At 36.7% G+C, this 12,120-nt stretch overlaps 1 protein-coding gene across 1 annotated transcript in view; it reads left to right on the top strand.

Moving 5' to 3' along the window:
- Positions 1-12,120, top strand: part of XDH (xanthine dehydrogenase) — a 67,602-nt gene that overhangs the window by 30,254 nt on the left and 25,228 nt on the right. The window contains exons 14-21 of the mRNA XM_003757821.4: positions 1,620-1,804; positions 1,926-2,097; positions 2,785-2,868; positions 3,633-3,802; positions 5,255-5,378; positions 7,582-7,701; positions 8,084-8,180; positions 10,256-10,380. Coding sequence (XP_003757869.2) covers positions 1,620-1,804; positions 1,926-2,097; positions 2,785-2,868; positions 3,633-3,802; positions 5,255-5,378; positions 7,582-7,701; positions 8,084-8,180; positions 10,256-10,380 — 1,077 coding nt within the window. The remainder of the gene's footprint in view (positions 1-1,619; positions 1,805-1,925; positions 2,098-2,784; positions 2,869-3,632; positions 3,803-5,254; positions 5,379-7,581; positions 7,702-8,083; positions 8,181-10,255; positions 10,381-12,120) is intronic.

The raw sequence follows: 12,120 nt of genomic DNA, 5'->3' as shown, positions 1-12,120 counted from the left end.
CCCCAAACAGGATCACAAAGAGGGAGACATAAGTGAAATGACTGAACAATAATATGGTTAAGAGAGAGAGTTCATGTTCATATGGCATTAACTATATATATATATATATATACACATATATATGTATATACATACATATAAACACATTCACATACATTTACACATATATGTATACACCTGTATGTGTGCATTATTTTCTGACACCTTTTAGATCCTATAAAAGAATTAAATTAGAAACTTAGACTTGCTGTTTCCATGTGGTTTTAATATATGGTGATCTAAACACTGAAATCTAGCAATATTTCCAAGAATAAATTCAAATCATTTCTAAGATAGAAGGAGAATCAGCAGAAGAAGACCTCATTGCTACTTCATTCCAGTGTTGGTTTAGTCCTGGCTTCCTTAATCCTAGTGTTTTGTTGTTTTTACTCAGTATCTGTCTTTCATTAGGTGCCAGCATCAGTCCAAGGCTGCAATAGTTCTGCAATATAGCATGAGGTTGAAGTGAGGAGTATTATTCTTGGAAAGCACCCTATATTGTATTGTGTAATGGCCTCTGGGCTTGGTTGCCTAAAAGAAAAGCACTTTCAATTTATAAAAGCAGCTACTGTTTCAAAAAGGGACCAACTTCCTTTTTTGAAAGTTGGCATTAAAGTAGACTTAGCAAATGAATTTTTTGACTTAGGAACTCATTTCCTTGATGATTGGAGCAATTTGTTCTGTTCCCATATAGAGCAGAGAACAGGATGAGTATTCTTTGAAATGATGGACAGCTTTTCTCTATTAGTTTTTTTAATATGTTATTGATTATTTTTGTTGTTCGTTTAATTGTTTTTATTGTTTCCAATTTTTTGAGACCTCATTTGGGGTTAATTTGGTAAAGATACTGGATACTTGGCAAAGATATTCTTTGTCATTTCCTTCTCAAAGGAATTAATTTTAATATATAAATTTTAAATTAACTGATTAATTTTTACATTGTATTCAGAAATCAAGGTATCCTCTCCATGCTTCTCCTTCCTAGAAAATCATCCCTTGTAATAAAAATTTAAATGGAAAATAGGGCAAAGCAGATCAATAAAAGTATCCAACATATCAACTTAATTTGACAGAATATGCAAGACTACATCCTCTGAAAAGAAGGAAGGGAGGGTAATGCCATTTGATGCATTGTTTTAGATGGAAGGAACCTTCATTTCATCATTCAGTATTGAATGTCTGTAATATATTCTCTTTCTCCCTCTACATCTCTCACTACTTAGCTTGTTTCTAGGGCCAATTCAGATTTCACTTCCTATAGGAAGCTTTCTTTGATGGTTCTGGTTATTAGTATTCTCTCCTTTTTCTAAGCATATTGTATTCATTTTGCTTTATTCTCTCCCTCCCCATTTTTGTTCTTCCATTCTCATTTCGCATCTCAGACCCTATGGCAGGGAGATATTTTGTTTTGCATACCTATTGACAGCAAATTTTAAATATTGACTATGATTGAAGGAGAGGGAAAATGACCTTATACGTTTTTGTTGTTAAACAATTATTTCTTCTATAATCAAAATCTATTTGGTCTACAGGAATTCTGTAAGCTTATTTAGGGTCTGTGCTACATTCTATGCTTTTAGGGGGAATATTTCTCAGCCTTCAAACAAGCCTCTAGAAGGGAAGACGACATTGCTAAAGTAACCTGCGGAATGAGGGTTTTATTCCAACCAGAAAGCTTCCAAGTCCAGGAGCTGGATATCAGTTTTGGAGGCATGGCTGATAAAACCATCCCAGCCCTGAAAACCACGAGGAAGCAGGAAGGGAGGTGAGAGAATAAGGATAGAAAGGCCGCAGTAGATTGGCTTGGCTTGGGGGGAGAAGGGGTGAGAAGGGGCAGAGGATACTTTCTTTCCAGGGTCTCAAGTTGGCTCTTCCTCTCTGACCAGAGCATGGAATGAGGAACTGCTTCAGGATGTTTTAACCAGCCTCGCTGAGGAGCTGAGCTTGGCACCTGATGCCCCCGGTGGAATGGTTGAGTTCCGACGCACACTCACTCTCAGCTTCTTCTTTAAATTCTACTTGACGGTGCTTCAGAAACTGGGGGAAGAAAATGCAGAGGTGAGTGTGGGCGAGTTGAGTTGGGCAGGGCTACTATAGGAAGGCTTCGTATTGGTTTTGGTTAATGTGCCCCCAAAAATAGTGATCTGGGACAATGGCATCAAAAAATAGAATCAGTGTCCACTAAACTCTGCATAAGGATCCCTGCCAGTCGTATATTGACCTAGAAACCCATATATTAACATTGTCTGTGTTCTATTGTAGTGTTGTTTATTTTGTTAAATATTTCCCAATTCTATTTTAAACTGGTTCTGCACCGGGGAATGTTGCGGGAGCTTTGTTTGACACCTCTGGTCTGGGAGACAGATTGTATGTCTTCCTCTCTTTGTCTCACACTATTCCTATATAGCATATTAGGGAATATAAAATGAGATGACCCCTTTCCTAGTTAGAAAAAATTTCCCCTGGGGACTGGTTAAGATCAACAATGAGTATCCACCAATATATCTCAACTAAATTCTATCCTGTGTGCAAGAAATTTTTCTCAACCCCTGTTCTTTGTCCTATTTACACATTGTTTGTATGTGTTTCTTTCTTGTCCCCCTAATTCTAGTGTAAATTTCTTGAGGGTGAGTAATATCTTTTGCCTCTTTTTTGTATTCACAGTGCTTAGTATATTGTCTGGCTGACTGGAATATTGTAAACATGTACAGTCAGGCTTATTTCTATTTTTTTTCTCTTTCACAGAAATGTGATAAACTGGATCCAACTTGTGTCAGTGCCACTTCACTTTTTCAAAAAGAGCCTCCCACCAATGTTCAGCTCTTCCAAGTAAGTGGAAAAGCACCTGGAGTTCCCTGGAGGATCTCTCCTAACTTTATCTTAATGAACTGATGTGGGTTAGAAATAGGAATCCCATTGGATGTCTTTAGGACAATGATCCTTTGAGAATAAAAAGTCAGAGAATTATTCCAGAATTTTTCTCCAGGTAAAGAAACCCAGAATCATATTTAGATCAATATTTCATTTTTTTCTTTTTATTCCTACTAATCTTATTCCTGGAGCTTCAATTTCTACTTTTTATCTATTCCTTAAATAATGGTCAAATCCTCTCTACTCTTCTTTCTCTTCTGTCCCTCTCCAGGACTGGTAAACATAACTGGGATTAATCATGCTCATCTTTGCTTTCCCTACTCATCAAAATCTGCTCCTTCTACCTCCTTTTGCACTCAATCTTGAAGCCTCCCTGTCTTCTCCAGTCTTACTAGCAGGCTGTATTATAAAGTGGGATCAAACCTGAATTCAAAGCCTTCCTCTGGTACCTTCTACCTGTGTGACTGGGGTGAGTCATGTAACCTGCTTAGACCTCAGTTTTCTCATGTAGAATGAGGGGATTGGATTAAATAGCTTTTGCACTTCCCTTTACGTCTCTGATTCTATGCCTTCTAAGCTTTTTTTGCCTCCTTGTATCTCCCAGTCTTATTTCTCCAGCCTCCTTTACCACCCTAGCTCAAACTTTTCTCCTCTTTCCCTGAGTAGTTGGAAAGACATCCCCAGAAGAAGCTCAGCCTGACCAGCCACTTTTGTTGTTCTAGGAAGTTCCTAAGGGACAGGATAAAGATGACATGGTGGGCCGGCCCATTCCCCACCTCTCTGCTGCCATGCAGGCCTCAGGGGAGGCTGTGTACTGTGATGACATCCCCCTCTATTCCAACGAACTTTGCCTTCGATTAGTCACCAGCACCAAGGCTCATGCCAAAATCAAGTGAGTTATAGCAACGGATGTAATAGAATGAAGTGACCCTTGGCCCGAAATTAGGAATTAGATGAATTCTTCCTAGGACTGACCCCCGAAGATCTTATTATTATAATATGTACCCAATTATAGATGTACAATTACTGGCCTTTTGAAGTCTCAAATCATATTTGTGTGTTCACAAAGAAGCAACCTATTGTTTCCTGCACAATCTAAAAGGCATCGAATATTTGTTGATTGATTGATCTCCATTTCTAACCATTCAGTTACCTTTCCAAACTTAGGGAAAACTAAAAAAAAAAAAAACAAAACAAAACTTGGCAAGCACTTTCAGGATGATGACACAAAGTTATGTGATGCCTTATTTGTGTTGGATCCAGAAGCCTAGACTAATCGGCTGAAATTATTTAAACAATATAGGAGACTATGGGGGCACTTTGTCAATGCCATCTCAGGCATTTTTCTCTTTAGTCAAATAACATCTAAATGGAGGTGCGGATGAAAGAACAGAAACACTTTTTACATCTTCTCATTTCTCTATGTAGGAGATGGTCAGAAGGACCAGTGAATTTCTGTAGCTTGGTGGGATCTGGCTCCCCTCCCATAGTATTCTGGACCGTTTGAGATCCAAACACAGTAACTTTCTCTTTGGTATAGTGATATTAGAGAAAAACACAAGTGCAATAGAAAATGGATAAGCAATTTTTTCCCCTGACACAGGATTGTGTCAGGAGTTCAATGTCTAGCAAAGTCTTCTGCATGTTTGGGGAAACAATAATAGTAACTTAATTTTATGTAGCATTTCTTAAAGCATTTTCCAAAGCATAGGGATTATGATGATGCTTCAAGAAGGCAGTGAAGGCAAGCTAATTGTACAATATTTCAGAGTCTGATTCGTTTTCTACAGCAAAACGTTTTGGTCAGGTATACTTATTGTGTATCTAATTTATATTTTAATATATTTAACATCTACTGGTCATCCTGCCATCTAGGGGAGGGGGTGAGGGGGGTAAGAGGTGAAAAATTGGAACAAGAGGTTTGGCAATTGTTAATGCTGTAAAGTTACCCATGTATATATCCTGTAAATAAAAGGCTATTAAATTAAAAAAAAAAAAAAAAGAAGGCAGTGAAGGTATTGTTATCTCAGTTTTATGGATGATCTGATTGAGCCTTATAGAGGGAATGGAATAGGTCACATAAGTGACAGAGATAAATCTTCCAATTCCAACTCTTTTTACTACCCTCTGTTGTGTCTGTGATTTTCTATTCCCTTGATATCTGGGTAGAGGTGAGGAGAACAGAGCAAAGGATTTTAGACAAAAGCAGGTCTTGAAATGAAAGAAAACAGGGACTAAATTCACTGCATAATATTTCCCCTTTTTATTTTGTCTGTAGAGATGAGACCCAGCCTGAGTAACAAAGCTTTCTCTAACTTCCTTACCTTCTCACTCATTCTTTTAGATCCATAGATACTTCAGAAGCTCAGAAAGTCCCTGGATTTGTTTGTTTTCTCTCAGCTGATGATATTCCTGGGAGTAATGAAACTGGATTAGCTAATGATGAAACTGTCTTTGCTAAGCATACGGTATGACTTGTTCCCCATGAAGTAAATAGAGACTGGTTTTATATCTTTAGCCTTTGTTATATCTTCTCAAATGTTCATATTTCCATATTTTTCATTACTGGATGGATAGGCAACATTCATTTGATTGATATGCCACCAGAAAGCAGGAATTAGTTATGTGTAGGGCTACCTTAATTAGACTTCTACTCTCATTCTACTATTGGTTTAATTAATGAATTACTGATGTCCTCAGTAGGTGAAAATGATGTCTATATCAAAATGAATTTGACACACTGATTATGCTTATAATTATACTTTAGTTTCTAGAGACAGCAATGGTGTTTAAAAATTTCATCTTTACTGTTTTGAGTTTCTTTTTTTTTGGAATAGGAGCCATCATCTAAGTGCTAATAATGATGGTGTAAATGTTCATATGGACTATTTGTATCCAACCTGTGGCAGAGCATCTGAGCTCGTATTAATCTCATGACCAGCCACAGTCAGACACACTGTAACTTGACTCTAACATAGTGATATTATTTTGGTTCTCTTTGAAAACAAAGGACAACAACCAATAAGGATGACGATAAAGCTATTAAGACATTTATGTAGTGCATTAAGACTTGTAAAGTGCTTTACAAATATGATAATTTTATCTTCTTTTCACAAATACACTAATTACTTGGATATTATTAGAATTGTAAGTCAACATTAACACAATTTATGGAAATATATATTCTAGTGATTTCAGCTATGCAGTTTCAACTTTGTAGAAAGTAAAAAAATCTATTTGAATAGTCAAATTAAAAATCGCTCAGACCACTCACAAAGATGTGTGTATACATATATACACACATACATATACATATGTATACTCTATCAATTTAATATGCAATAAACATTAATTATTCATTCCATATAAAATGTAGTATTAATAGAAAGTAGATTTTTAGAGGAAGAGAAGGAACAAGCATTTATTAAGCTAGACTACTATGTGCCAGATACTGTGTTAAGTGTTTTTCATTATTATCTCATTTGATCATCATAACCCTGAGATATAGGTGCTATTACTAAAACCATTTTACAGATGGGGAATCAGGCAGACAACAATTAAATGATTTACTTGGGGTCAAGCAGTAAGTGTCTGAGATCAGATTTGAACTGTGTTCTATAAAACTGAGCCACCTAACTGCCTCTGGTATCAGGGACACAAAGATAACTCTAACAATAATCTTTGGCATTTATATAGTGCTTTAAAGGCTAATAAGACCCAATTATCTGGAAATTTCAGTTCTGTAGAACACCTTTTCCCTCAATGATACTCACTAAACAAAACATTACTGTATTATAATGGAATATCATAGTAATACTATTAGTGCACGATATAATAATATTAGATTAGAGAGACAAACTCATCACAAATTGAGTAAACGTTTTCAAAGAGGGTCAAAATGACATCACTATGTTAGAGTCGAGTTACAGTGTGTCTGACTGTGGCTGATCTTACCAAAATGAGCTTGGAGTGCTTTCCCACAGACTGGACACATATGAACATTTGCATCATCATTGTTATCACATAGATGATGGATCCTGCTCTATTTGTTCTTTGATCTAATGAGACAATATTTAGAAAGGCCAAGGTCACCCACTCCATTCCAGGCTATCACCAGTAGTCTTGCCAATGGATTTTGATGACTGGATGAGAGAGTCAGATTGACAATTTTGTGCAGCTCTGCCTCTCTTTAATTTAATTCATTCTTGAGTCAAGACCTCATCCTTGAGATGCCATTGGTTTTCTTCAAGAATAAAGGATAAACACAACAATTTGTAAATAACTGAATCAAAGTGTGTAAAATAGGCACTATGTATGCTTATTCTTTCTCTTCTCTTTCCCTCTGAGTCATAGGGACTAACTAGAGATGTGATTTCATTGATATAGGGACCTCCCAGGTGATAAAACTCCTAAGAATACATGTCAGGACTTTCTCTGCTATAGTCTCAAAGAGCTGTCTAAAGTACTGAAAGCTTGGATATTTAGGTTCCTAGCTTCTCAGCTTGGGAGAGGGGACTCTCTCTTCTCTGTGCTGCTCAGCCCCTCTGTCTTTGACAGAGACAGGTGGCTTAGGGAAAGCATCAAGAGCACTGAAAGTTCAACTAATGGCTGAGTAGGGTTGTTGATTCACTGAGATCATCTAGATTAAACAGCACTGTTCTTTGTTCCCAGGTCACTTGTGTGGGACACATCATTGGGGCTGTGGTCACAGATACCCCAGAACATGCACAGAGAGCAGCTCAAGCTGTTAAAATTACCTATGAGGAACTGCCAGCCATTATCACAATTGAGGTGACTGCCGCTAGACCATGGTCTTCTTATCTCTACCCTGGCACTCTCCCTCCCCCTGCCTAAACCCTCCTTAATCACAAACTACTCTCAGCTCTGACTGTATTCTTGTAGGGTTATTCTTTGTCCTTGAAATACAGATATTAAACACAGTCCTTCCAACATGTTGTATAGCTTGCTTAGAAGAAGACAGTTCTTGAATTTTCTTCTGATTTTTATGGTTATATACCTCCCCACTCCACCTATCTACTGAATGCATCCAAATGAACTTGGGAAAGAAAACCAACCATCAATTCCAAGTCAGAAATACCCCCTCTTCTTTCTTCTCTGTCTTTTGTTAACTCCCTGAAGATTTAGGTATTATGCCTTACTTTTTGTCATTCAGGATGCAATAAAAAACAATTCCTTCTATGGTGCAGAGATCAAGATTGAGAAAGGAGACCTCAAAAAAGGTTTTGCTGAAGCTGATAATATTGTTTCAGGTACAGTCATCTAATTTTTCCCTTCATGGTGCTTAGTGAGGGTTGGGTGACCACTTTCATTTGGGAAGAAAGTAAATGACACTTTGGCATAAAGAACACAGTATTTTCTTTTATTTCTAAATATCACAGGAGTTTATAGTTAGAATGGAGATTGTCACTTATTCTAATCCCCTCATTACAAAACTCTATAAAGATGAAGAAACCAAAGGAGAGTTTGGGGAGGGAAGGGAATTAAACATTTATGAAGTGCCTCATATGGACTAGGAACTTTGCTAAACATTTTGTATCATTTCTTTTTTCCCTTAAAGCAACTCTCTGAGGTATTTGCTTCTGTTATCCCCATTTTACAATTGAGAAAACTGAAGCAGGCAAAGATTAAGTGGTATTTTCAGGGTCACATAGATATTAAATCTTTGAGGCTAGATTTGGACTCAGTTTTTCCTGACTTCAGATCCAGTACTTTTTTCCTGACTTCAGGTCTTTCTTATGCATTCACTAGCCATATGTTTAGTGACTTATTCTAGAATCTCTCTTCCTCTTAAAGCCTTATACATGCTGTGGGTTAATTTGATATTCATTATCCTATTTTGGCATATATTACAGTAAGTTACTGTTTTTAGAATGAGGAAGATTTTCATCGTGTCAAAATCTAAATCTCTCCTAATACAATTGGAGCCTATTTTTTCCAACTAATAGCCAATAAATTTTATAACATTTTTGACTTCTTTGAAGAGCAGTTCACATAATCTTGTTGGATCTTCCCAATAGGCATATAGTATAAGTAGAAGATTATTACACTCATTCCACAGATTTGCTTAAGTTCACACATTGGGTTTATAGTAATCCTGAAAATAGAATATAAGATTCTTTATACTTGGTCAATGCTGCTTACTTTTCATAGTCTCGTGGCATCATGGTATAGTGGGAAGAACACAAGTTCAGGACAACTGGATTCAAATTCTACTTATGATAGTTTTTCAAATCATTTTACTTTTCTGGGTCCCAATTTTTTATATGTAAGATGAAGGAATTGAATTAGGTGGACTCTGAGGTCCCTTGTTACTATAGACTTATGTTCCTACTGTTTTTTAGATCTGTTATACATTACCAAGTATGCATTAGTTTTCTCTTTTTTTAAAGCTCTATAATTTCCTCATTAAAAAAAAGAAAGAAAAGAAAAGTCACCTTCTTTGTATATTATAGAATTGCTGGATCTTACGATTAAAGAGAATTTTCCTTCTTTGTTAAGGATAAGGAAAAAAATAAAAGATTTAGAAAGGGGAACTGTTCGAGCCAATTATTATCAGACCAAGGAGTAGAATTCAGGTCATTTGACTAATAGCATTTAATCATTTTTGTTGATTTCCTTTTGTCTTTTTCCAGAATTGTACAATAATCTTACAACAGCAAAGACCTCATTTGTCATTACTGATTGCAGTATACACATTCCTCTTAATTTATTAAAATATCATTTAAATTAGTCCATTTTCCACCAAACTGTAAAACTGATTTTCCTAAAGAGAAAAAAGCCTGACCATGTTACGTCCATATTCAGTCAACTCCAGTGACTTGTGCAGTGTGCTGGTACATATTTAAAAATCATCTTTTTTGGAAAAAAAAATCTATGTACACCAATACACTTTTAAATTTAATCTTCATTATTAATAGTTTTTCCATCACTTTATTAAGTCTGTGCAAGAAATAATATAATAAATCAAGTCCTGACTTGTAGCATTTGCTGGTTTCTAAAGTGTAAATGCTCAGAGTGAAAATTTAATAATTGCTCTTTAGATTAGACTGTGAGATCCTTGAAAGGAGGAACTACTTTTAACCTCTTTATATTCCTTAACCCTGTGCCTGGAACATATTAGATGCTTAATAATTCTGGTTGACTTGCCTTACCTTGACTTTATCACTGCTTCATTTTTTAATTCATGGTCTACTATGAACCTGAGATCTTTTTCTGATTTCCTGGTTTGTACATAGTCATCTTCCAATAGGAATCTGTGAATCTCCTTACATAGGATTTTATTCTCCCTTGCACTACTAACATTGGCTTTCTGTGACCTTTCCAGGAGAGCTGTATATTGGTGGGCAGGAACACTTCTACTTAGAGACTCACTGCACCATTGCTGTCCCAAAAGGTGAAGCAGGAGAGATGGAGCTCTTTGTGTCTACCCAGAACACAATGAAGACTCAGGTAATCAATTAAGGAGTTAATGGATACAGAAAGGGAATTTGACAAATATGCAAAGTGCTAAGATTCCTATTTGCAGAGAAATTATTGAGAGGCAACACTAAATTAAAAATAGAGAAACATCAATTTAGATCTGAAAAAGAGGGGGCCATCAAGTCCCCTCCTCTTCATTTTACAGAAGAGGAAAGTAAAACAGGGACAAGTGGTAAAAACAACTTGCCATGGGTCACACAACTGGTAAGTGTCTGTTTGCTATGGGACTTGGATGTGTGATGGTGAGGCAAATAATTTGGAGAAGAGATTATTGTTCAAGGTCAAAGTCAAGGTTAAGTATTGGTCAGAGTAAATACCCTCTAAAGTCCTCATACAGTCTGATATTTTGTGATCTGCTTTGTTCTGGTGAATGATAACCTGATGAGGCTAGATGGGATGGTGAATGCCCAGGGTTATGCTGACAAATGTTTAACTGTCTCCCCCCATCCTCAGGAAAAAAATGTATATACAACACACTTTTAAGTTTAATTTGAATTTTTAATATTTTCTTTATCACTTTCTTCAGTGGTGACAATCAACAAAACAATATGCCAAGCCCTGATGTGTAGCTTTTGAGAATTTCTATGGTGTAAATGTTACTGAGAATTGAACAGCTGCTAAGAACTAGTTTCAATATAGCCTTGTCTTCCCTGTAGTTTCTGTCTATAGTTCTTGCCAACAGGAGAGGCAAAGACTAATAATAGATCATTTGAGTTAGGGAGTTCTGAGCAGCTTGCTCAGGTATTGGCTCAGAGTTCAGTACCAATATAGGAGTGAAGGGAGGGGAACTAGACTGCGTTGGGAGAAGTGAACCAGTGAGGAGTATAAATAGAATAGTTCAGAGTTTCCACACCGATTAGCAAATGGGGTTAGGTTCATAAGTGACCGTTGCACTTTCAGCCTGAGCAAGATCAGGATATTCAGTCAGAAAGAGAGACACAGAGACACCAAAAGGAAGGAAAGAAAGGAAGAAGAAAGGAAAAAAGGAAGAAAGGAAGAAAGGAGGGAAAGAAGAAAACTATTATACTGGACATAAAATGAGTAGGATGTGATTTTGGGACAATAGGGAACACTATAGCAATGAAAGCCATGATGTAATAGCAAAAACAGTTTTATTAAAGTCATAGAAAACATAAATGAGGCATAAAGATTTATTCTTCTAATAGCAGGGAGGTACCCTCCTTCCTTTCTCTCTCCCATTAACACTGCTGAGGAACAGACAGGCTGAGGGTGCTCCCAGCATCATGAGTTGGTTAATCTGGTAGAAGTCTCCCTGAGTCAGGCCAGAATAATACTTTCTAAATGAAATTATATTCTTTTTCTGAAATGGAGCTTAACAACTGGGTCTTATACAATAGATGTCACTCAAAGGTTTAATCTTGGCTGTTACACAACGATGATGTTTCAGCTGTATTTCAGTTGTATTCAACTCTTCACTTAGGTTTTTCTTGGCAAAGATACTGGAGCAGTTTGCCATTTCCTTATCCAGTTTATTTTACAGATGAGGAAACTGAGGCAATTATGGTAAAGGACTTGCCAAGAGTCATGCAACTAGGAAGTGTATGGGACCATATTTGAACTCGGGAAGAAAGGCTTCTTGATCCCAGCCCCAGAACTTTATCGATTGTATCACCTAGTTTCCCAGTGAGTTGTACAATATATAAGGAGAAATAAAGAGATTCTAGGTGTCTGAATTCAGTCAGAGGTCAC

The sequence above is a fragment of the Sarcophilus harrisii genome, chromosome 2, assembly GCF_902635505.1.
Source record: "Sarcophilus harrisii chromosome 2, mSarHar1.11, whole genome shotgun sequence".
Classification (NCBI taxonomy): Eukaryota; Metazoa; Chordata; class Mammalia; order Dasyuromorphia; family Dasyuridae; genus Sarcophilus; species Sarcophilus harrisii.
Note: the sequence above shows the minus strand (reverse complement) of the source record. Positions and strands in the feature narration are given on the sequence as shown.